We start from the raw sequence: 27,110 nt of genomic DNA, 5'->3' as shown, positions 1-27,110 counted from the left end.
TTGTGAAAAGGTAAAAAGTTTTTTTGTGGGGGGCGGGAAATGGTTTAGACCTGCAGAACATTAACTTGCTTGTTACAGACCAAGGTCCTTCCATGACAGGGAAAGAGAAGGGCTTTGCTTCACGTTTGGCAGCAATACACACTTCATTAAATATACTTCTCTGCATCATTCACCAGACTGTTCTGTGTGATAAATTGTCTGGGGACATGAAAAAAACAATGTTTTTGTGATTAGATTAGATTGAGTATTTGTGAACTACATACACTTAATTCTAGCTTGCATCATCGTCTTTTTAAAGCTTTTTTACAAGACATTTTGGCTAAATACAGAGACCTGTTGCAGTATGACAACGTTCTCTGGTTAAGTAGGGGGAGTGTGTTAGAGAGGTTTGTGTACTTCAGAAAGAAATAATAGAATTTCTTTCAAAACACAAGATGAACAGGACTTGCAAGGTCCTGGAATTTACGAATGATGTCCTGTATCACAAGTAGCCTTTTTGTGCCATATTGCTGGTCACTTTAATTTTCTCAACTTGCAGTTTCAAGGCCACGCAAGCAGTGTCAGGGATCTGTTTGAAAAAGTATGTGCCTTTCAGAGGAATCTTTGAGAGAGAACAGGAAAGATGTTGCACTTTCCCACATTGTGTGTAGTAGCTATAGATGAAACTTTTAGGAATTCCTGCATCGTTTTCATTAACCATCTGAGCAAAAATTTTAAAATGAGATTTCAGAATTTTTAAAATTCCAAAGTATTTGTTTTTATTTGTTCGTGATCCATTTTGTTGTCTCTCCTGATGGACCTTGCCTTTCTGAAGCTAACAACATTCTTGATTCAGCTGATGAAAGGTGCCTTTCAGTTAGAAATTGTAAGGCCCCAGAGCTCAACTATTTTGAAGGAAAAATTCGGAGTAGTGGCACTTCGTGATTTCTGGATTCAAGATGCTGGCCAGTTTCAGAATAGCCAGGATCTAGTCATCTATCTTTTAATGACATTTGGATCAACATACCTCCACAAATCTGGGTTTTCTACCATAAATATGATTTAAAAAAACACTGTGATCGCCTGACAGATAAGCATCTTCACCAGTGCGTGCACCTTGCCCTGGCCTCCTACAAATCACTCTTCATAAAGCTTGCCAGAGATCGTCCATGTCTATTCTTCTGTTAGAAATTGCCACAAACACAAGTGGTAATGTTGATTTATAAACTTTATTAAAAGATTAACACTTACGTTGCAATCAGTCTTTATTTATTGGCAGCTGAATTTTTTTATTCTGTCAGCCCTCTGTGTAAATGGCCCACCTCTTGTGATAAAATTCTCAAAGTGGCCTGCAGGTAGATCTAATTAAGTATCACTGATTTAATGTGTGTGCCATGTTAATTTTCCATCATTCTAGTTTTTTTAATCAAAATGCGTGGTACCAAGTAAAATGCCTTACAGAAGTCTATTACATCAACACTTATACCTTTATCAACCAAAGTTGTAATCTTATAAAAAAAAAAAAAATCAAGTCAGTTTTGACAGGCTCTGTTTTCCATAAACCCACATTGATTTGCATTAATTACATTTTCTGCCTTTAGTTCTTTATTGAGTCCTATATCAGCCTTTCCATTATCTTTATGTGGGATCAATGTCAGGCTGACAAGCCTATAAAATGTATAGTCTGGTTGGTCCTAGAATGCCATATTCAGAAATTGTCACGCAGCACTTGAGTAATCATGGGATTATCATCATTTTGCCTATAAATCAGGTGAATAACTGGCATTTATTGAGCCTGTACTTCTTTCAGGGCTTGTCTTCACTACCGGGGTAAGTCGACCTAAGTTACGCTACACTAGCTATGTGAATAACATAGCTGGAGTCGACGTAGCTTAAGTCGACTTTCCACGGTGTCTTCACTGCGCTGCATCGATGGGAGACGCTCTCCCGTCAACATAACTTAATTTTCTTGGGGAGCTGGAGTGCCGGGGTCGACGGGAGAGAGCGCTGCCGTCAATTTAGTGGTTCTTCACTAGATCTTTATCAATTGCCTGTTGCATCAATTGCAGCAGCACTGATCTCCCCAGTAGTGAAGACAAGCCCTAAATCAAGATAATAGAATTTAATAACACTTGCGGGTGACAAAGTTGGGAGGTACTGCCCATATGGGGGAAGACTGGAGTATCATACAAGCAGGTCTGGATGAGCTAAACTGGAGTAATGGAAATGGGATGAAATTTAATAGTGAAAAGTGCAAGGCCATGCATTTAGGGACTAACAACAAGAATTTTTACTGTAAGCTGGGGATTTATCAGTGGGAAGTGGCAGAGTAGGAGAAAGATGTACATCTGCTTGGCTGCTCATAGTCATCCTGTGATCAACAATGTGATGTGGCCATGCAAAAGGCTAATGAAGTCCTAGGATGCATCAGGTGAGGTATTCAGTTAAGACAGGGAAGTGTTAGTACCATTATAGAAGGCACTGGTAAGACCTCGTGTAGTATATTGTGTGCAAATCTGGTCTCCCATGTTTATGATCAATTCAAACTGGAACAAGTGCTGAGAAGGGCTACTAGGATGATCCAAGAAATGGAAAATCTACCGTAGGAGATAAGATTCAAGCTAGGTTTGTTGAGCCTAACCAAAAGAAGGCTGATGGAAGAAATGATTGCTCTCTCTAAATGCATGAGAGGGATAAATACCAGGGACAGAGAGGACACAAGAACAAATGGATATAAACTGGCCATCAACAAGTTTAGGCTTGAACATCAGCACTTGCCATGATTTGAGAACTTCAGTAACTCAGAGATTAGAGGTCTATTACACAAGTGAGTGGGTGGGTGAGGTTCTGTGCCTGCAATGTGCAGGAGGTCACAGTGGTCCCTTCCAGCCTTAAAGTCTGAGTATGAATAATAACATTGAACTAAACTATGCAGACATTTAGTACAGTGGTAGACAGTCCAATCAGATGTGATTAATCATGTTTTTTATATTTGGATACACTAGCCCAAATCACTTGGAATGCTAAAAGAGTCTGTCAGTAATCAATGGTCTGTGTCACTGCATAATCTGAAGGATAAGGGCTGTTTCAAGGTCTTAAAAGACCGAGGATACAAGTCAGTGTTCTGCAGATGTTGAATGCTGAAAATTTCAGATTTGAAAATGTCACTCAGGTTATACTCTTGCCTCTTTATTTCCTCACGTTGCAATTCCAACCTATTTAATAATCACTGTATTGAAATAAGAAAGTGTCTTGCTCCATCTGAAAAATTGTAATGCTGATATTTTCAAATGGAATATAGCGCTTGAGCCAGACTTCCAGATAGTTCTTGAATTTTTTCTTTTATACGTGCAAATTACTCTAAGCAAAAAACATGGAGACTAACGCACATGCAATAACACCTTACAACTCAAATTCCTGGCATTATTGGGAACATAGATTGCTAAAGTCATGATGAAATTGAAATGAAGGATAATGTAGGACAGGCAGAATAATGTGACTGTAAATGTACATGTCATTAAGTTTATTACATCACTTTTTCTTTACTGGTGTAATGTTAAGTAGAGAGAGTCATGGTTTTATAAAGAATATTTTTACAGAGACTATGATTTTCCATCTCCGCCTAGATGGGTTGAGTACTATACTGCCACTTAAGAACCTAATGTTCTTTTCAAGGGTTTGGGGAAACATTTCTTATTGTAGATGGCTATAATTGTATCTGGTACATCAATACATAAAAAGAAGAGTTCTTCTCTGACAGAGGACTCTATTATATGAGATACATAGATTAAGCCAAAGCCCAAGTGCCTCTGGAGGCAATGTGTAGGGAATGTGTTTGGATATCTTAACCAGAGTGGATTGGACAGAGTAAATAAGGATGCTGGATATACATGAAATGGAACTACTGCAAAAAAGGAGAGCATGTAAGAGCAAAGTAGAAAGTGAGACTGAGATAAGAGGAATAGTAAGAGGTTTTTCAGGAGTATATGGAATAAGAGGAAATGCAAAAACAGACAACTGTGTGCAGTTAAACAGAGCCTTTCAGGTGAAGATGGTTGAAATCAAAATACAAAAGTTCTGGGTTCACTGGAGAGGGTATGTCACTGTGTGTGAAGGAAAATGATCATTTTATAAGCATATTGGAGTTGTGATGTCGGCAACTCCTGGAGGAGCTGATTTGATCTGAAATGAAACGGGCTTTAATGATGGAGAAAGAGACTGATTCTTTCCTTTCAAGAGGTTGTTTTGTATTTCTAAACATGTGATATGGCACCCAGCCTCAAGCTGCAGAACTTCCTTGAAAAACTGTCATTTGGGAACTTATTTGATACTCATGTTGTAGTTTTACTTAAACATCAAGAGTTTTAAATCTTAAGTAGAGGTTGCTCTGATTAGAAATATAAAGCTCTATTCAAACTTAAAAGGTTTCCTAAAGACCATGGAAGTCTCCTCGTAAGTTAAACAATCTAATAGGTATGTGTTAAAGAACCTTCACAGGTACTTTAGAAATGCAAAATACTAGTTTATTTTTTTTTTTCAGGTTTGCTGTATTGCACATGTTACAGCTAATCAGGCAATAGCTTGATGAAGGGAACAATAATCGTCTTAGTTCAGTCCTGTGGTCTTAAATATTGTATACTTGTTTCCCTGATTAAGTATTTTAGTTGAACTGGAGGTATGATCTGCTATCTGATGAACAAATGTGTCCAAAGTGAAGTAGGGAGAGGCTTTTTGACCAGAAAAAATGTCATAGAACCTAATAGTTACTAGGACATATTTTAAAATATTGAAAAATTGTGTACATGAGCCTAAATATATTTACTTGACATTTGCTTTTACAAATATTTCAGATTGAAGGTGGACATAAAAATACTCAGCATTGTTTAACTTTCTTCCTTTGCTAGTCATCCTGAATTATGTTGACTTCCATGGGAAGAGAATTAAGCCAAGGGTGAGTGCTTGGTAAATTGCTACCAGAAGTGTCCTAATCATAATTCTTCCCCCCTCTTCCACATAATATATTACTTTTTCAAAGGTAGTATACCAAACAATTTTGGGCTAAAGCATGCAAAGAAATTGATAGATGTTTTTGAGACATTGGCCAGTAGTTTTTGACTTGGACCATTTCAGATGCATCAGGTGCTTTCCTCTGTTTCTGAAGTGACCATGTAAGAATATCTCTATTTTGCTCTATATAGTTTTACTTAACACTAACTACTATTAAATGTTGAAAATGGTGATATTTTCAGAAAAAATTAACTTCACTCTGGATTGTTTGAAAAAGAAATGGACTGCTAAGAAGGGTGATGAGAAATAGGCTTCTATTTTAGATGCTGTCTGTGGCCCTTGAACTTAATATAGATAACTAATTCAGTCTCGTACAGTTTACTGACTGACTTTATGGGTATTTTAAAGGTAGAACTTGAATCAAATGAAGATGCTACAAATGCAAAAAGCATAGTATCTATTAGCTGAGAATCAGCAAGTTAATAGCAGGACTTGTAGGCTAAATTAAAGAAAATGGTATGAGACTTCACAAAGTGTGCTTTACATGGAAATACTTTTAAAGATGTGGATTACGAATTGACAGTCTGAAAAAGCTGTAATCTTTCACTTGCTTGATCAGCACCAGCTCTTCAGCATATAAATGTTATATTGCTAACTAAAGCAAATGTCTCAAGTAACTGTATTCTGATTTTAAGTGGTTGGAATTTTAAAATAGTAAATCACCCTTGATTATAATTAAAGATGGGTCAGTGCCACAAAGATGAAACTCAGACTGCAAGTACCCTAAATTTTGAAGGCATTGTTTCTTATGTCTTGAGCTGCATAATGGCCCCATCTGCTGTTATAACAAATTTATTTCTGAAAAGTACCCATTGTAAACCTTGAAATGTTGCAATTTCTCATTAGAAACAGAACACTAAATTGAAACATTTCAGTGCATAAAGAATAACAATAAATTATAAAATTTAACTGGGTAACCTAATGATAGAGAGTTGGTGTGAAATGTTGATTGGACGTTAAAAATGAACTGAAGTCTGACTTCATATTTTTTATTAATTCAACTGCTGTTTTTTATCAACAGTTGAACACTAAGGGCTAGTCTACACTTACCAGCCGGGTCGACGCGGTGAGTTCGACTTCTCGGAGTTCGAACTATTGCGTCTAATCTGGACGCGATGGTTCGAACTCCGGAAGCACCGCGGTCGACTCCGGTACTCCACCACTGCAAAAGGCGGTGGCAGAGTCGACCTTGGAGCCGCGGACTTCGATTCCGTGGCGTCTGGACGGGTGAGTAGTTCGAACTAGGGTACTTCGAATTCAGCTACGCTATTCACGTAGCTGAACTTGCGTACCCTAGTTCGACCCCCGCCCTTAGTGTAGACCTGCCCTGAAATTCAGCTACCCCTGGGGATGAGGATAGTAGTCAAACATCTGGTGCATACCTATACTGTGACTGAAGTTGTGAAATACTCATGACTGAAATGCTAACTTGCTAAGCCAATATTTTCCAAGTCTAGTTTGTGTCCAAAAACATAACATACATTTTCTTTAAAAAAAGAATAACTTATTTGTGAACAACTCTGTCAACGGAAGAAATAGTCCTCAATGAGAGATGCCTTTGAATACCCAGATGACATTGGTCTTTGATTTGCTAGAGTTAGGAGGGTTGGAAAACAGTACCTTGTGTATGCCGGGAGTGTCAGTTGCTTAACTTATCAAAGATTTGAAGGGAAGGAAGGCTGTACTGTATGTTTATGCATAGCTAAGCTTTCTATATAGTGAGTATTCTCCCTTCCAGAAGTGTGCACAGAATGTGATGATCAGTGTTCTATTGCCTTAATTTTCACTTTAAGTTAATCACAAAATACTATAGTCAGGTTCTGTCTTGCTGTGACTGCCGAAATTTGTGGAGGTATGTTGATCCAAATGTCGTTAAAAGATTAGGCACTGACTGCACATATGGAATGCCTCTAGCCACATTGAGTCTGCCTGTGTGAGGGTACAGGTTCCTGACCCGTAGAGCAATGATAGATCCTGAACACACACTCTCAGCACGAAGGTCTTTTTGCGTTCATAAGTGAATCAAGACCAGAGAATATCTGGCTTGTTGCAACCGTTTTGAATTCAGCTTGCAGCCTAAGTAGATGAATTCATCAACACTCTCCACAGTACTCGGTCCCACCTCACTGAGGGTTCAGGTTCTGGACCTTGGTCTTCTGCCATGATAGTCAACCCTTTAGTGCAGGAAGCATCTTGGAAACCATGGAGGATAGGGCTGTATTTCTGACTTCTCCACAAGCAAGGTGGTGTCATCGGCGTAGTTTTTGTTGATAAACACTTCTTGACCAACCTTGGTTCTGACGTGTGGCGCAGCAAGTCCAATATCTGGTTGACAGAATTGTGCCGGGGCAGTATTTGAATCTCTGCCTCGCACCTGAGGTTGTGCAGAAATGTAACAAAAACCATGAACAAACATGCCCTTTTGCACTGCTACCAGTGTGAAGGTCACACACCAGGTTTACTGAAACATTTGGAGAACACGCTATTTTCTGTGCCAGCCAAAGTGCAGACTTGTCAACTGGATCAAAAATCACTTTGTCTGCATATGCCAGATGAAGTGGGCAGTTAAATTCTAGGTGCTGATCAGCCAGAAGGTGAAGAGTAAGGCAAGATCCATTGTTGACTGCCTTGCAGTGAAATCTGATTGTTCTGGATGACTGTTAAGGAGCGGTTGCATCCTACCAAGCAGAACATGAGCAAAAACCTTTGCTGGGACAGATAATGAGGTTGGTCTGTAGTTGCCACACTCAGTTTGAGATCCTTTGCCCTGGTAGAGGGACACTATGATGCTATCTTTCTATCCTGCTGATATTTTGCTTGATGCCCACACTTTAAAGAGCAGTTGATGCTGGCAAATGCTTGCTGCTACTGCTTTGAGCAGCTCAGGCCCAGCAGTACCTTCTTGTACCCAGGAGATCATCAGGACCCTACAAAGAGGGCTAGAGAGCAGAGTTAATGGATTTTGAGATGGTAAGGAAGGATAAGACAACTAGGAGAGAGGGGAAGTGAATGAGTTAGATGGATTGGCAGAGGGGACAGTGAATAAGGAATATTTGGAGTGAATTTTTGGGATAAGGAATGGGATATTGAGTAGAGAATGTCAATGGGGGAAAATAAAAGGTTTTTATCACTGAACTTACATTCAGCTGTTAATTTTGCAAGCATAAAAAGGGGTGGGGGTGGGAGGGAAGGGTTTCCTTTTGGACTAGTTAAGGTAGTACCTAGCCTCAAACTTCAAATGTTTCGGGGCTCATAAACAAATCTCTAACCATGTCCCCATACTCCCTTAAACTGGCCTCTCCCCACCACCTGCTTTCAATAAATGTAAAACATACTGGCCCTGTTTGGTATGTGAACGTGTTGATCTTCTATCATGGGAAGAAAGTGCTGGCTAAGGTACCTTACAGCCCTGATTTCCAGACTATTGATATGAATGGTGGACTCCTGGGTGGTCCACGTGCCCTGTACAGTATGATTCTGTAGCTGACCTGCCAGTCCAAGGAGAGATGCATCCAAAACTACTGTAATTGTGGGAGGGGAATGATTGAAAAGAATCCCTGAGCACATCTTGTCCAGATAACCCCACTAACACAGTTTGAGGTACAGAGTGCAACTTGTTCAGATTGTTCTTGTTGGGGATATAGCTTGACCTGAACCAGGTTTGGAAGCAGCACAGATGCAAGTAGGTAAGGTGTAATGTGACACAGGTGCATGCTATTACGTACATAAGCAGGAGCCGGGATCTGGCCATGACTTGAGGACTACCCCTTGAAGAGCCACTTGGTGAGATAGGGAAAGACCATTACTCCCCATTAGTGAAGGTGTGCAACAAGTAGAGCCATAACTAGAACCCTGTGCAGATACAAAATCTGTATCCGCATCCGATCCACAGACATGGTCTGTGAATATCCACGTCTCTAGAATGTATGTTGTCTGTGTCCCTTGTAATTGACCAGAAACTTTGAAGGATATAAAGCTTCTCCGTGAAATCCTTCTGCAAGATATTCTGGTTTTGTTGGTCATCAGTTTTTTACCTAGGGTTAAAATGTTTAGTTAAAAAAAAATTATTTTTCCTAATCTGTCATGTTTTTGACCCCTCCCCCCTTCCTTTTTCTCTTTTTGGCACAGGGGTTAAAATCATCCTCAAGCCTGCATTTTCTCCCCTACCAGGTGGGAAATTATTAGAGGATCTATAAACATGTAATATGTATAAGGTTCTCTTCATTATCTAGTTCCAGTATGCCAATACAAATTGTTGATTAAGTGTATCAGGTCTTTCTGGCTTCCAACTGCATGGATTTCCCTATGTATGCATATATATAGGTTGTCCTAAAATAAGACTTCACCACTTAAAATTTTCTTTTCAAACTGCTATAATTCATATGAACACAATTTGCAACAGTTCTACAATGTAAATTTCATTAATCCTATTTTACTTAATGACTAGATATTGAACGGATCTATAATTTCTTCAAGATTCATGTTATGTACTTACATCTCTAAAAAAGTGAGACTGCTTCATAGTGCCTATTTTTCTATTGCTAGGGAGACAATCTGCTTTTGTTCATGATGGACTTATATAAACAGAGTGACACTGTGCCATTCCAGGCCTGGGGTCTGGTGGCTGACTTTGTATCTCTTAATTTCATCCATACCTTTTTGTAGAAGTCAGGCACTGAAGCTGATTATTACTGTTAAGATTAGTCATTTTTAAATCCTTAGCAGTTCTTTGTAAGCAGATATTTAACTTCAGTGAGAGCTCTCTTGGAATCCTTGCTTGCTTTTTAGTTAGCACTTCCCCAGCATTCTCTTACATGGTTACTTTGTTTTTGTACCCGTACGTAGCACAGAATATGGTAATACAGAGTACACTTACATTTATTCTCTTCCAAATGTGGTGAACCCTCCTTAACACAATATAGTCCTTCTCTGCCATCCTTGAAATTCTATTCCTGTTCATGCAGCTGCTCTTCTTCATGCCTTGCAGTCTTCCCCCTCTCCTTTCAGACACTTAATCTTCCCAGTGTTTATACAGGCACCATATGTGTCCCCACACATGGTCATCTTCTTTGCACTTTGTCATGTAATCCTCCTTCCATTAATATTGGAGATCTTAAACTTGTAATAAAGCCTCATCCATATGATGTTACCATTTTTCCATTCCATAATCTGTTACTGTATGAATTTCCTTTCCTTTCTCAAAATGTGGTGTTGATCCAGCTGGCCATATGTGATAGCCTTATTCATTTTCCAGCTGCCTTTGCATTACTCTGCCATTTTTAGGTAATGTTACCTGTTAGGTCGGGGTGGCCAACCTGAGCCTGAGAGGGAGCCAGAATTTACCAATTTGCCAAAGAAATACATCAGCAGCCCCCATATCAGTTCTCCCCACCACGCCTCTCCCAGCACCTCCCACCCACCAGCAGCCCTGCCGATCAGCACCTCCCTCTCCCCCTTCCCCACCTCCCGATTAGCTGTTTCATGGCATGCTGGAGGCTTTGGGGCGGGGGGAATGGGGACGGAGCGAGGGCACTGCAGGCTGAGGGGAGGGGGTGGGAAGGGATGGAGTGGGGGCAGGGCCTGTGGCAGAGCCAGGGGTTGAGCAGTGAGCAAATGCCTGTTGGAAACAATCTAAGATAAAGGCAATAATAGAAAAATGGTCATGACATTGCATATTGGTCACTTACAAAAGACATGATGTGCATTGGAGGAAAGATGAAGCATGTTTCTCCTTGTATGGACTTAAGTTGAGACGTTGTTTACTATAGCTGGGATGGCAAGGCAGGAATCTGAACAAGTCGTTTGCTCAGAAGGTATGATGACAGGAGGCAAATGTTTCACTTCCACAGTGCTCCCAACTCTTAACAGTCCAAAACCTGAGTTGGCAGCGTTATTGACTCCCCAGTGGCAGTACTATGATCTGTTCAGGAGCACAACAGGAATTCCTTCTGTCACAACCATTTAAATAATTGCATCCGATGAAGTGGGTATTCACCCATGAAAGCTCATGCTCCAATACGTCTGTTAGTCTATAAGGTGCCACAGGACTCTTTGCTGCTTTTACAGATCCAGACTAACACGGATCTGATATTTTAAATTATTGTTTCTTTCCCTGTAAATAGTACGCTGCCCCACCAAATGGTCAAATGCCTACTTCCTGGCAGGCTGTGATTCTCCTCTCAAAACAGCATTTTTTCCTTTAACTCTTCCTCTGCATGCCTTGGGCTTTTCTTTTCTTTTTTCGAGCTCAGTCTCCCCCCATGCCCTCTGCTGGCCATGATTTCCTTGTTGCTTTATTCTCAGCAAGTTTCGTTCATTTCCCTTTTCCATTGTCAGTGACTGTGAATTTGCTGTGTTGCTTCCTTGTCACGTCACACTTCAGCTTTTTTGACCTACATTTTGCTACAGACAATGCACATGCAGTATGACAGATTTCTCCATGCACATGCAGTATGACAGATTTCTAGCTGGCATAAATTGATTTAGCCGCATTCATGTCAACAAAGCTTCACTGACTTACCCCAGATAGATCAGGGATTGTCCTATGTATTTATTGAATGCCTGCTATTCTTCATGAACACTGTATTCATGAACATAGTCCTCTAAACTGTGAGATAAAAGTAGGCAGTAATCTTTATACAGGGCAGTTGGTTGGACAGAACTGTGTTAGCTTCCATCCCTCAGTTACGATGGTACAGATTGCATACTTTCCCTTTTGTGTTGAAAATGAGAAACTATAGCACCAGTAGAGGTCGATAGCAGATGCTATAGAAGCACAGTGCACTGTAAATAGGTACTATTAACCACCCATATCCTTCTTTATATAGTAATAACTACTTGAATTTGCAGTTCCAGATTGTACTTTTCATTCAGAGACATTCGCAGATGCATGTGTAAAATGTTCAGATCATGGTAGATATGGAGGATAACAAATGTATTTGATCACAAAGAAATGCCAACTGTAGAAAGGGGAAGGGGGGTTGCTGGGCTGGGGTGCAGGGACACATGGGGACAGGGACAGATGTTCCTGATTGAATGAGAGAGGCTAGGGGTCAGCCAAGTTCTGCATGGGTGAGGGTCCCTAAAAATCTTCTCCCCTCCCCAAAAAAAACCCTGTTCCATACTTGTCCCACCCATATCCAGGAACCCTCCAAGTTCACACCCAGGCTCCTTCCCAGCAATTACTTCCCTCTCCCTCAGCTCCTCCATTACCCCTGACTCCCTCAAGCTTTTGCACTGCATCTAAGGGGTGCAGGAAATACATTTCATTATTGTAGTTTAACTGAATTATTACTCAGAGTTCTGTATTAATATGCCTAGTAAGGAATCTATTTGTCAAAAAACATTTCTTGAATTTTTGTTGTTTGTATTGTTACAGGCATACTTGCTGACGGGTATTTTGAATTAAATTACCAAAATATTTGAAACTGGCGTGATTATATTATGTTATTTTGCCAAATAAAATATGCAGATTTTTTATTTTATTTTTTGGGGGCGAGGGAGTGCAGAATTCTCCATGGAGTAAGTTTTATAGCAAAAATTCTTCTATAAGTGTGTGACTTTGCACTATTAAATGTCATGCCATTTCTTCTATTCCAATTTTCAAGGCCATCCAGATCTTTTATGGCATTCTGGTCCTCCTTCGTATTGCCAATACTGCCAACTTTGTGTTATCCACAAATTTTATTAGCACACTCACACTTTGTGTCAATGCCCTCCAGCCTGACATTTCACCTTTCAGTCTGACTTGTTGTAGTCTCCCCTTTAACCATTTCCTTATCCACTTTTGAATTCTCATATTAATCCCCGTTTTCTCCAATTTAACTAATTTCCTATGTGGAACTGTATCAAATGCCTTACTAAAATCCAAGTAGAGTCGATCAACTGCATTTCCTTTGTCTAAAAAAAAAATCAGTTATATTCTCAGAGGGGAATTGGGTTGGTTTGGAACAATCTCTCTTGTACAACATGTTGTATTTTATCCCAATTGCTGTTCACCTCTATGGCCTTAACTATTTCTTTCAAAATTTGTTCCAAGACCCTTGCATACAATTAAAGTCAAATTTACAGGCCTCTAGTTTCCCACATTACTTCTTTTCCCTTTCTTAAAAAGAATAACTACATTAGCAATTCTCCATTCATAGGGTGAGACCCTGAGTTTATAGATTTATTTAAAATCCTTGCTATTGAGCTATTTCATGTGCCAGTTCCTTGAATATTCTTGGATGGAGATTATTCAGGCCCCTGATTTAGTCCCATTAAGATGAGTTTGAATTCCACCTCAGATGTGGTAATTTCTACTTCCATATCCTTGTTCCCATTAGCTACCCAGCCACTCCCCCTGCACTCTTCATTTGCCTTATAAAAAACTGAGGCAAAGTATTTAGGTGTTTGGCCATGGCTAGATTATCTTTAATCTCTACCTCATCCTCAGTGCTTAGTGGTCCCACTTCATTCCTTGTTTTCTTTTTATTTGTATGGCTATCAAACCTTTTACTATTGGTTTTACTGTTCTTTGCAAGGTTCGACTCTGCTTGGCTTTTGGCAATTCTCACTTTATCTCTGCACTTTCTAAATACCAAGAGAGAGCTTTCCTTGCTGATCCAGCCCATCTTTCATTCCTCACAGCCTTTCTGCTTTCTCAAGATAACTTGTTTGCTCATCCAGCTTGGTCTGCCACTTTTCCCTATGAATTTTTCCCCCTTGCTTGGGATGTAGTCTTCAAATAGTTTCTGCAACTTTGATTTAAAGTAAATCCAAGCCTCCTCCATATTCAGTTCCTTGAGTTCTTTTGTCCAGTCCATTTCCCTAACTAATTTCCTTAATTTTTTACAGTTAGCCTTCTTGAAATCAAGGACCCTAGTTCCAGATCTGTTTTCATTTATCCTTCCATTTAGTTTAAACTGAATTAGCTCATGATCACTTGAACCAAGGTTGTCCCCTATGACCAGTTCTTCTATGAGAGCCTCACTACTCACCAATAACACATCTAAAATTGCTTCAGCTCTTGTTGGTTCAGTGCCTACTTGTGAAAAGCACATTTTTAATGGTTCTTCAACCACGAAGAGGTTTGTCTTTGACTTTTTTTAGCCAGCAGTATCAACAACAGCATGGTACTCAACACCACGCCAGAGCATGGCTCAGCTGTGATGAAGAGGAAGCAGTGTCTCTTACTGAATCACAATATAGCTACTTCAGGTGTTTGCCTCCATGGAGATATTCCATTTTAGCACTAAACCAATCTGACCCTCTTTAGGGAGTGACCAGTGCCATGTGATATGATCTGCTGCATTATGGGATATGGCTTTGTAGGCCTTGAAAAATCGTCACCAGGGAAAACTACAGTATAAATGAGAATCATGGAAAATTTTTCTAGCAGTTCCACCAAAGTCTGATGCATAGTGCGCACGCACACACATCCCTTCCCACATACACACTTGGATTTTGTATATGATTGTTCTCATCAAAAAAGAAAATACAATGTGTTTTCATATCCATCGAAACAAACCCATAATAGTATTAGCAGTAGATAAGAAGAAACAGCTAGAGAAACTAATGCCAGATAACTTTAAGTGGGGAAGTAAAAAAGATTCTTGTCACACACAACCCTTTATTCTCAAACTTTTCCTCAATTTCTGGCATCTTCCTCAAGAGGTGATACAGTTGTGACAGAAACCTTTACCGATTTTTTTATTTTCCATCTCAATGAGTTAAATGCCAGCAGTCACTAAACCTGAGAGAGTTTGCCTACAAACACATGAACTGCTGTCAGAAGTGTAAAACAAATTGGATGCGTAAAGTAGGGCTTCCCAGGGAGGGACAGTAGCATGAGGCAAGGGTTGCTCTCTTGTGAACAACTTTATCTCCTGTTGACCCTAAAATTGCACAGGTTAAAAATTCAAGGGTTTTTGTGAGCTTTATTGCTAATGCTCATCTAACTAACTCTTCTTCTGACATTCTGCCTTAGTCAAATTTCAGCAACGTAAAAGATTAGGTTCACTGATTACTAGACAACATCTTGTTTTCAGAAGGAATATCCAGTTGCTGCAATCACTTAATGGGGGGAGAGAAGGAAGAAATATATTAAAACAACAAAAAGATGAACTTGTCAAAGACAAATTGCTCATAAATTAGGAAGGATGGTTCTGCTTGAAATTTAAGCTTACTCCTCCCCAAACACACCGTGTATAAGCTGGCACTGGAATATGGATTTGGATAAAACTCAAATCGTGGATTTGGATAAAACTCAAATCATGGGTTCCTGTCTAATTTTACTACTTAATAACAGGCTTCCTGACTCTATGTGAAGGACAGCAACAATGTCAGAATGGTCATCACCCAGAAGCAGCTGCTTGTGAGTTTTTCAAAAAGTACCATGATTAGCTCACCTACTTTAGTGAAATAAGCAAGTTGTACTACTTTGAACAAGTAGTCAAAATTTATGTATTGAGTTCTCATTAGAACATAGGTGCTGTATTAATTTGTATTTCTAAATGGATTTGTTATTTAAAGAAAAAAGAATGTACTTACTGAAATGGTACAATGAAGTTTTTCTACTGACATTTTTACACCACCCAACTGTGCAGTTTGGATGCATAGTACATGGTTTACACAGAGCCAAAATATATATATATATATATATATATATATATATATATATATATATATATATATATATATATATATATATATGCGCAGAGATCTCTGCTATTATTCTCTCTTCTCCCACCCCTCTGCCTATGTACTATGATTTAAAAAGGAAAGATGGGGAGGACATTGAGAATAGACTGTCACATAGAACTTAGTTGTCTCTAAACGGGGTCCAGGTTCTCTCTTAAACCAATTAGGAGGGATGGCCCAGTGGTTACATGTACTAGTTTAGGATGCTGGGAAACCCAGTTTCAATTCCTTGCTCTGCACAGACTTTGCCACAAGTCGCTCAGTTGTGGTTTGCTTTAGTTACTGGCTAACCTCACAGGTGCTGAGCGCATAAATACATTAAAGTTGATGAATTACTCAGATACTAAAATAACTGGGGCTGTGTCAATATGGTGGATCTCTCCACAACCAATAATTTTATCTAAGAGGAGGGTATGCCTGTACTTTTTGCTGGAGGAGGGGTGGGAGTCCCAGCTTGAGAGATGTATCCTCATTAACTAGCACAGCTAGCACAGTAAAAGTAGAGGATAGCCATGGTGGTGGTGGAGAGGGGATAGCTTCCCTGAGTACAGACCTACCAAAGATACTAGGCATGTACTTGAGAGGCTTGACCCCAGTGCTACTGTGTCTACATTCTAATTTTAGTGTGCTAGCTTGATCAGAGCTATTCTGGGTATGTCTCCTCAATCTAGACATCACACTTCCTGCTTAAAGTGTAGACGTAGCATGAAACAAGCCTATGCCCGACTTTCTCAAAACTCACGTTTCAAAGAGTTAGCTGAATAGATGAATTAGTCTATGAACACTGTTAGTGCTATGAAGTCTCTTAGGGCTAGAAGACTGCAAAGTGAAGCAGTGACTGACTCAGATGAACTGTAGTAACAGGACCTATATAAGGGGAAAGGGAATGGAATAAAGTGAGCCAGCAGTGTGCTTGGTGTTGTACAAAACAAGTTAGAACACACAATCCCCATCCTAAAGAACTTGCTGTCCACGTTTGGCAACGTTATTGAGACATAGAATGCACCACATGGCAGATTTATCACAGGAAAGCGCTGGGGTTTAATGCATTATTTCCTAACTTGATGGATTTCATGTGACTAAGCTGTCTTGAATATTTTTTTTTTAAGTTGCATGGGAATGATGTAAGCTGTTGTAATGGCAAAAGTAGATATAGTACAGGATGGTGTCCCTTTATATAGCAATATGAATTTTTGCTGTATAAATAAGGGGTGATGTTAATCTTAGGTTATGTAGCATAAAATAGTTACTTGGCACATGACCTGCAAGGGCTATTTCCATTTGAATTCAGAAACAAGAGGGAATGAGACCTCATGCAAGTTACCACAGTGGAATGATTATCATGATAACTTAAATGAGAGATGTTAATTGGATAAGAGAATTTTAGATAGGCTTTGGAAGGGAGGCATTTTTAAATACACAAGGTGAAACTTCAGTAACTGAGGGCCCAGTCTTAGCACGATAGTCGGTATGAATTTTGCCACAGACTGAAATGGGAACACAGTGATTCCCCAACTAATGATCTAACACAGCAGTCAATTGGATTTCTGTGTGTTAACACAAGAACATCATCCAACAGTGGCGTGTTGACCTGGGTAACTTACTTGCCCCCATTTCTAGGAGAAAAACAACTCTTCCTACAGGCTAGATCTTCTCAACACTTTGGGCTTCCGGCCAAAATATCACTATCTCTAACAAGTGATCGGGGGCTACCTTAGCAAATTTGAGTAACAAGCTGAAGAGAGTGCTTAGGCAGCCGCTCAAGAGCTAGTTTTTGCTGATATTAGTTGTAGGGATTGTATTTAGCCCATGAACTGGTGGAAAACCAGGCACAGGGAACTTAAAATGGAAGACCTTAAACGATGGGGGAGGCCACACAAGAGGTCCTGCAAAGGGGCCTGTGTTAGCCACCTGTGTATTTCTCAGACATTTCCACCTGCGAGGATGCCCATGGAATACTAGTAAGATAACTTTTTGCCCACCATCCCAGACAGTCCTCGCAACACCTGGAAATCTGTTGGTGTACTGTACAGAGATGTTAGATACATACATCCGACGAAGTGGGTATTCACCCACGAAAGCTCATGCTCCAATACGTCTGTTAGTCTATAAGGTGCCACAGGACTCTTTGCTGCTTTTACAGATCCAGACTAACAAGTCTACCCCTCTGACATTTATCTTAACACTCTTGGGTGCATCAGGCTGACAGTGAATAAAGGAGCTTTTACCAGTTCTAGTCTGTCTCCTTGGAAAAGAGATGAGTGTGATTAAGATTAGATGCTATATTGCACAGAGAAGTCTTAAGAATTAGTTTACACATAATTTGAGTTCTTCAAATAGATTCTGTCTCAAGCTAAGGTGCTCATCAGATGGAAGCAGTTGCAGTAATCCAATAGTCTATTGTATATAGTGCAGGAATAGTGCTATCTTCCTATGAATAAGTTTTGAATGTCAAATCTTACACATGGATAAATGATTTCATGTATGGGATACTGGTTTACCAACTAAGATCTACTGCTGGACTATATAACTTTATGTAATAGTAAGCAAATGGGAAGATAAAGCATCACCGTGTACCTTTACTTGAACTAGTATAGTTCTAATTTAAGCCTCATTATATAATATAGTTAGTAAGATGTAATGACTTCACTACAGACAGTATGCTAGATAATAAATACCTGCCTAAACTCTTGTAAACCTCAGATGTGTTGTGTTGTGCATGTTCAGTTCCTATTCTTGCTATAGAGGCTCTTTCTGTTTTACCTTTCTGTTGTGTTTGTTCTTTACTCTTTCTTCCTCCGCTTGTCTTCATTGCTGTCTATTATTGTCCTTTTCTTAAAACTCGGACGCTTTTGTGATAGCTACTTGTTTAAAAAAATAAGGAATTTTATTCTGTTAGCAGTGTTGTGCAAATTGATTTAATTACCTAATGAGACTGCTTGGTCATTGGAATGCAGTCAGCAATCTGAATTCACTAACTGAGCATGTGCCTTACTTGTGACAAACTTGTGAATAAAAACTAGCACACATGCAAAAAATATGTGTAAAACTAAAATAGTCTTCTGGGAGATGTTGACCATGGAAAATACTTTAAGTGCAATAAAAGCATCTTGAGTAATTGAAAAACTATTCAATATTGGGGTTTTAGCTTACAGATCACTGTTAGGTACCATAACAATGTTGCTTTGTTAGGCTAGTAAACACAGTCACAAAGTAAATTGTTTTGTGTAGTGTACACTAAATAAAAATTTCAGAAGCACCAGATTGGGATGCGGGAGTTTTTAGAGCGTCAGTGGAGAAGTGGGCTCAGGTATGCCACCCATGGAATGTATTAAAAGTCCAAGTCAGTATTGGTGTAGAAAATAAGTACATGGGTGGAGTGCGTCATAGTATACTTGAACTACTCCATTTGAACAAGCCTCGTCAACCTCCTTTTCCTCCTGAAAGATGCGCAGTTCAGACACTTGTCAAGGCAGAACGCTTCCTCTCATTTTATTGCCTTGAACAAAGCACGTGTCAAACCTTTCTCCAATATTGCAATGTAAACTTTCACTGTAACTTTTCTTCCCTGCAGAGAGAACGCTTCCCTTTGCAAAGCCAATACAGGGAGAGAGAAGCTGGAAATTTGCAGAACATAGTAAGTAATACGACTGTATGTGTTGGCTGGAGCCCTGAACCTGGATTAAAGAATCAGTTGACTGATCTTGATTCTTACGGTGCATTTTTAGCTAAACTTTTGACAGAAAGAGCTCCAGATTACTTGTCCATCCTATTCAGTAATAATTCGACAAGTAGAATTTCTGTCCATGTGGCATCTGAGTTGCAGACAGTACAAACTGAAAGTTAATGGCTGGGAAATAAAAGCCAATACTTATATTCATGTCATTTTGTAGTTGGCTTAATATGTTTGCTTTTTCATCGTCTCTTATGTTAGTTTTCCATTTAATAGGAAACTGATTTTAGTCGTAATGTATCTAAGTTCTTGGAAGTAGATATTTTCCATGTCTCCTTTTTGTAATGTAAGTTATTTCATTGAATGACTAATGACTCAGGAACATACATTAAACTATTATAAGGGGCTTATGGCAGAATAAAACGTGGGTGCTGATGGTAGTAATTACAGTCTTCACATGATGTGTTGTGGAAGCAGTATTTGAAGAATGAAATTGCTGATGCTTTTAATGTGCGGAATTGTTTGTATTTTTAGAAAGCAGTAAATGGCAGGCAACTTAATTACGAAGATGAAAATCCATTGGGCCAAGAAAACCTTCAGCAGATGTACCCAGTTCACAAGCAGATAAGTTACAAAGATTGGAGCAGCAAATACCATCAAAACCCAGGAACTGGAAGAATCTACATTAATCCTAGAGAACACTACGTGTGATCACTTCCCCTGCTGTGAATTTTTATACAGAATAAATTGGTGTTAGATAACTTAAAATTTTGAAAAGTCTGCAAGCTTAGCGCTTGTTGATTATAAGACAAGTACGTATCCTGTTGTCTTTTAACAGTGTCTAAAGAAGTAGGTACAGAGCCAAGTAATACTCTTTTTTTGTATGTGGTGAGAGCTGGTGAGAAATAGGTAGGCAGAAAAGATGCACATTTCTGGAACAACTGTTGCATTTATGACTTTGATTGCGGATTTACTTTTTCAGTAGCACAGTGCTTATCTGTATTGTACTGTTAAAATTCCAGTGTGTGTGGATAGCTGAAGGGATCCTTCAGAAGAAGACTCATCTGCCTGTCTTTATCTCACCAGATTTAAGAAATGCCAGCCCATTCATCTGTAACTCAAATGTGCGTAAAATGAATTTAGAATCTACTTCCCTAATTCTTTCTTAAGGATTTCTCTCTCCCTCTTCCCTCTCGCCCACCCCTGAAGTTGATATGCTTAATAAAATTACAATTTTGTGTACAAAAAAAATGAGGTACGAACTGGAGGGAAAATGTACATCCTTTGTGTAAAATGAGAAATTTGTGTCTTTGGGGTTTTGTTTAATCTTTTAAGACACTTTAGAAGCATCTCCACTGGTAAATTAATTTGACTGAGATACCGACGGTACTTGACCACAGCTTCTAATTCCCTCCCCCATTACATCTATTCCCCATTCTAATAAACAGTCAGGTGCTGGTCTGTTACTGTGCTTTCTGGACCAATACTGCCTGCCTACTCACATTATAACTGTTGGTTCAATTCTTTTCTGCCACGAGTCTCAGGTCCCATGTTTGTTTGTTCTTTCTTCATTTAGCTGCCAGTTCACACCTCCCCAGACTCAATCTTCCAAACCTAGCTGCTAGAATCAGATCATACCTGTTTCTTATCTGGTTTAAGTCATTCCCACAAGCTCAACATGTGCACCCCCATCTTGCCTACTCAGATACCTCCAGCCACCAAGACATAATTCTCAGTGGTCTAGCAATAAAGTAAACAGGAGCTGTGGGTGCTAGGTACAGAAGAAAAACAATCTACCTGTTTGCTAGGGCAATGTCTACTCCATAGTTGGCTGACAAAATAAATTCCTTCTTGTGACAATACATAGAGCTTTTCCAATGGTAGCAATGGGGGTGGAGGGAAGAGCTTCACTTAGCTGCGAGCAAGTTTAATGGTGTCTTCTAACCCTGATCAGAGCAAGTGGAAGCAATAGTGTTGTGAAATAGCTAGTGAATGTGAATGGCTTGCCGAAGCTAGTACACTGGACCCTTGCTAGAACGTGCATCTATATAGTGCGAATTCATATATAACACGGTTGCAGCCATGGATCCCAAATTTAATTACTTTAATTGAGATTCATTTTAACGCAGTCCCCATGTTAATGCAATACTGTGCATGGATCCCAAATCCCGCGTTCTAGCGAGGATCCGGTGTAATAACACAGTGTTCTTGATGAGTACAAGTAATTTTCCTGTCAGTTAAAGAACCTGCACAGACAGGCCTGTGTGGTCAATTTGAAAAAAAAAATTATTAGTCTAATTTAACAGGGCAAAAAATGGGACACTGAGTACAGATGATTTTAAAGACTTTAACTTGGATACTAGGGTATAAAGGAGAATGAGTATTCTAGAATACAGAGGAAGTGTCTCAATAGACACTAGACAGTTTATTCTGTAGCTGACTTTACTAGGACATTTGAAAAGAGTAAATGAAAATCCCACTGAGCATTTATCCACTCAAGCTAATTTTCATTCGAAGTGTGCATGCTCGTCTCAGACAAGGGTTTTATTGCTGATTTTGTAGACAGTCAAAGATACTGAAGTATTTTGTAGCTGCTGTATTAGCAAATCATAAGTATGACACAGAATCGTAGGCATGTATTGTCTGTCCCTAAAATTGTGACTAGTGAATCATCTAAAACATGAGTTTTATAAGTAACTGACTAATTAGTGCTTAAATTAATGGTATGGTAATTTATTTTACTGTAGTATCTCCAGCCTTTAGTAACATGAATGTTTAAATAGTGAAAGTTACATATTGGGTGGTAGTCAAAGCATGGTTCCCACTGTAAGGGTTTCTTCATGCTTTGATCCACCAGTTTGAGAAAGGAGTTGCTGTCTTTATCACTCCTAGTTTTCTCCAAACATAAATTTGTCAGGTTTCCCAGCTCAACTACCACCACCTTAATATGCTTTTTCTATTGGTACCATTGAAACAAGTTGCTTAGCAAAATGCAGCTGAATGTACAGGGCTTAAATTCTGAGATGATTTCCCAGCACACGCGTGCGCACATCCATCCATTCAGGGCTTCAGCTGCAGGGCACTGCGTCTTGGGGCTTTAGCCCTGAGGAGAGATGGGGACACCAGGGCTCATCTCTGGTGGTCTCTGGCTGCATTTAAGCCTTGAGAATGTAGCTACTGGGAATTGGTAGACCTGAAATTACATTGACAATGCAGCAGAATGAAAGCTCAGATTGAGCACAATGAAATGCAGCATGAAAAGTCTGATTAGAGTGAAAATTCTCTCCAAAAACGAAGGTTTCCAGTGTGTTTGTCCATAACCCGTTAACTTTTTGTCTTTGTTCTAGTAAAATTTGATTCCATGACACAATCTCATACAAGGGTCATTAACAATTAACTGTAGTGGCAGAAGAGGGTGGCAAGATTGTTTCCAAGTACTGAAGGGGGATTTTCATTTTGCAGCTCTTGTGTATTGCCTGTCAGAGATGGAAGTAGGGAGACAGGCTTCCAGCATTGTTGTAAGGGGCCTGAAGTACAGGCATTTTGTGTTGAACACCAGTTTATAATATGTCCATGTATACTATGTGTGATGCACTGTGGCAATTGGAAAAATAGGGAAGAGGAACAGTGGGAAAACCTGAGAAAGCAGCAGTTCTGCCATCATTGCATAGATGCGGAATACATGTGGCAGTGAGAAATAGAAGTGGGGAGAAGACAGAGTATCTGTCAGTTGACAAAATACCCACTCTCGCTTGTTTCTCTGCAATGATCCCAATGCTTTTGCTCTGCCTTGCATGATGGCAGATGAAGCAGCTTGGCTTGTTGCTTCATTTCTCACTGATTAAAACTTCAGTTCACGAGGGCCCAGGAGACAGTAGAACAAGGAAGAAATGAGCAAGCATAAACTTGATGGGCAGAGAGTGTTTTAACCACTCTTAGTTCTAGGAACATAAAAGGATGTTGGTGACTTTTCATCTGTTTCCCCTTCAACCATCTTTAAAAGGTCAGAATGAAAATAATTTGCATTTACTAAGCACTCTTGTGCTTTAGATCTCAAAGCTAGTGGGTGAGGAAAATAGGTGGCTGGGTACTTACTGATGACTTCATCCTGATGCGAGAGGAAATGCATGTTGACGGGGGCTAGGTATTGAAAAGGTCTATATAGAAAAAAATCGCTGCAGCAATGTTTAATCCTTTAGAAGTTGGGATAACTTCTATGAGAGAACTTAAACATTCAAATCAGTGGTTGGAGAAGCTGGAGGAAAATAATGAAATAAAACAAGATGCAGAAAAATGTACTGCATGCAGCACTTACTCATCCATTGTTAAAATTGGCTCTGCTGCTGCAGCCGCAGCACTATGTGGTGGCAAGTGCTGCCCGACAAATCAGTAGAGCAGATTCAAACTGAATTGTAGCCACTGATGTCTGTGCCTCCTTAACACCTGCTAATAAATTCTGATACATTGCAAAGCATAGTTACTTGGATACGCGGGCTGCTAGGAAAAGTGCCCCCCTCATTGTCTTGTCCTTAAGACCATTTTCACTATACACGTGAATGGAAGTTTTGTTGGTTACAGGCCAAGTCTCCAGTGTACTTATGCTGAAGCTGGTGGAGTTACAAGAGGAGTGTATTTCACATCACAAGTGGTCCATTTATGAGCTTAGAAAACTGAAGTTTTACTACTTGCCCTTTTGCATGTCATCCCAGTAAGCGCAGCTGCAAAAGTTAGATCTGGATCCCAGCTGTCCCAAAGATGAAGTGTGTTTGGATCTAGGGCTGTGGTTCAAGCACATCCTAAATAAAAAGTATATTTGCTGTAGGATGTTATCTGGCTGTAGTACTCTTGCACTACTTTACTCTTAAAGAAAAACTTTATGCAAGACACACAAATGAGACAGATGGCTGACAAAGTATTTGTGAAAGTTGGATTTATATAAGCGACAGATATTTAAGGCACTTATTCATGAATATAAGGGTTTTTTTGTTTTGTTTTGTTTGTTTGTTTTTTAAATACATCAACCAAACAAATGCTGAAAGCTGGAAAACCTGGTATGTGAGGTTGTGAGAACCTCATTAATTCACACTAGCAGGGGCTTTTATGGTAGATTACTGCAATCTGTGAAGCACTTGATAAATGTGCAAATACACCTCTATCAATATGCTCATGATCTTAATTGCAATTTAATAGTCTAAATATACCAGTATTATTATTCAAATGTTATACTAATACTGGAATACTACTAGGTTAGTATTAACCCTATATTCTTAATTACTGTGTGGATTGTGATTAATTTACTTGCTTACCTATTACCATTGGCATAATGTATTAAATTGATTTTTCTTTACCTTTCTTTATGGCTATTGTTGATTTTTGACTATCATTCTGTTAGTGAATTATCAGATAAAAACAATAAAATTTATGTTAACGCATAGAAAGGATTTGGAAAAATGTAGCTAAAATCTACAGTAATAGACAAAGTGTAGAAGTAAATAAACTGCCTGTTTCATGTTAGTAATATGCAGTGTCACCACAGCCTTCCACTGCTAAATCTTAGGGTAGATAAGGAGAGGAAGATAACCAGTGCATTACAGAAGCATAGCATGCTTGTTTGGTGAAGCACGGTACTATAGTAGTTGAGGGTGAAGGGGGTTATGCCATTGCCCTTAAAGTTTCTCTCTACTTTATGTATGTGAAGTATTTATATTTGAATAAACTGAATATTTGTGGTATAAAAGATAATTTCTATAGTAACAATAAGGAATTACCTTTGTTTGTGAGTTATGGATAGCACTTAGGAACTTAAGTAAAGGATCAGGATACCAGTGTGCCAGGCATTGTATTAATGATGGGGAGAACAGTCCCTGTCACAGATTGCTCACTGTGCTACTTGTCGGAGAATACAACAGATGGATAAAACTGACTTATGTGGGTGGGGGTAGGGAAGATAGGAGGATAATGCAACAATAGAACAAATAGTTTGGTAGAAAAGCAGAAGTTACGGCTCATCACTTGCCTAATAGAGAGGCAAGGGGGCAATAGGTTTCAGAGTGGTAGCCGTGTTAGTCTGTATCAGCAAAAACAATGAGTAGTCCTTGTGGCACTTTAGAGACTAACAAATCTATTTGTGCATAAGTTTTCGTGGGCTAAAACCCACTTCATCAGATGCATGGAGTGGAACATGCAGTAGGGAGGTATAAATACACAGCATATGAAATGATGGGAGTTGCCTTACCAAGTTGCGGGTCAGTGCTAACAAGCCAATTCAATTTAAGTTGGAAGTAGGCAAGTTGACAAGAAGGTGTGAGTGGTTAGCAAGGGGAAATTAGTTTTTGTAAAAACAAGGAGTACTTGTGATACCTTAGAGACTAACAAATTGATTTAGTTTCTGTAGTGACCCATCCACTCCCAGTCTCTATTCAGGCCTAATTTATGGTGTCCCGTTTGCAAATTAATTCCAGTTCTGCAGTTTCTCATTGGAGTCTGTTTTTGAAGTTTTTTGTGGAAGAACTGCCACTTTTAAATCTGTTATTGAGTGACCAGGCCGATAGAAGTGTTCTCCTACTGGTTTTTGAATGTTATGATTCCTGATGTCAGATTTGTGTCCATTAATTCTTTTGCGTAGAGACTGTCTGGTTTGGCAAATGTACATGGCAGAGAGGCATTGCTGGCACATGATGGCATATATCCCGTTGACCTTAAACGGGGAAAATGTACGAACTGGTAAAGAGTCAGTTGATTCTCTGTGATCCTCTCAGATCAAGCCCAACAATCCTACTAAAAGTTGTCAGAGCTGCCTCTAATAAGGATTTTTCACTTGACTGTATTTGAGTGGTGGAACTTCCTAAAATAAGCATTGATGAATCTCGCTGCATCTGGACAGTACAGCCAACTTCTATCTGCTCACTTGTTTTCTGCATCTCAACTTGATGGCATACAGGAAGTCTCCTGTAGCTGCGTAATTTAGAAGTTATTAACCAGTAAGCAGGAGTGCATGGACCTGTGTAGTTGATGTCATCTTAAAGCTCATTTTTACTACCCTAGTCTCCCCAGACAGCTTTAGTCCCTGATAATCTTATTTTTGGAAGCTATTGCTTGGCACCAGAAACATTCAAGTGGTGTGTTAACTGATGCCTGAAGTTTGAGTGGAGGTACTGACTAGTGAATCTACGGAAGCGGGGGGGAAATGCAGATACACATTTGCCTTTGGTTTAAACAAAATAGTATTCTATTCATTGAACAGCCATTGTTACATTGAACTTCTTGTTGTCAGCTGTAGTACAGTGCCTTACTGAGCATCAAATCATAGACTAGTCCATGGCTTTGTTTCTGGGGAGAGGTGACACTTTACTTGAATCTTTCTACTAACTACCCAATTCTCCTGTAAAATGTTTCCATCATGGTTCTGGATTCCATATAACAATTTAATGTGTAGGTACCTCGGAGATGTCTATTAACAGTCCTCTAACAATCACACCCTGTGAGACAAGTATCCATCATCTTCCCCACCATATCTCTACCATGCACTTGGATACCAATCTGGTAGCATCACACAAGGATAACTCTCTATTTTGGTGGGAGTTGTGTACATACAAGGATTGAGATCAGAGATGGTTACTGGCCCTGAAAGTAGTGGGTCTGAGAAGGGTGGTTTCCAAATCAAGTCGTCCTTGCTTTTCACTGTCATTGCACTTAAGAGCCAGCATATCTC

At 39.4% G+C, this 27,110-nt stretch overlaps 1 protein-coding gene across 4 annotated transcripts in view; it reads left to right on the top strand.

The window, feature by feature from the left end:
* The window catches only part of NECTIN3 (nectin cell adhesion molecule 3), a 118,430-nt gene extending 96,347 nt beyond the window's left edge, over positions 1–22,083 (top strand). Inside the window, exons 8-11 of one of the 4 annotated variants that reach the window (XR_005583781.1) lie at positions 9,175–9,216; positions 15,335–15,400; positions 19,301–19,363; positions 19,934–19,991. Coding sequence is in view for 2 of the 4 variants with exons in the window: in XM_039485361.1 (XP_039341295.1) it covers positions 19,301–19,363; positions 19,934–20,110 (240 nt within the window). In the remaining 2 variants the exon portion in view is untranslated. Of the gene's footprint in view, positions 1–4,883; positions 4,930–9,174; positions 9,217–15,334; positions 15,401–19,300; positions 19,364–19,933 lie in introns of those variants that run through there. The other 3 variants (XR_005583782.1, XM_039485361.1, XM_039485378.1) reach the window with 3 other exon arrangements.
* Positions 22,084–27,110: the final 5,027 nt, after the last annotated feature.

The sequence above is a fragment of the Mauremys reevesii genome, linkage group 1, assembly GCF_016161935.1.
Source record: "Mauremys reevesii isolate NIE-2019 linkage group 1, ASM1616193v1, whole genome shotgun sequence".
NCBI lineage: Eukaryota > Metazoa > Chordata > Testudines > Geoemydidae > Mauremys > Mauremys reevesii.
This window is presented reverse-complemented; position numbering and strand designations above follow the sequence as displayed.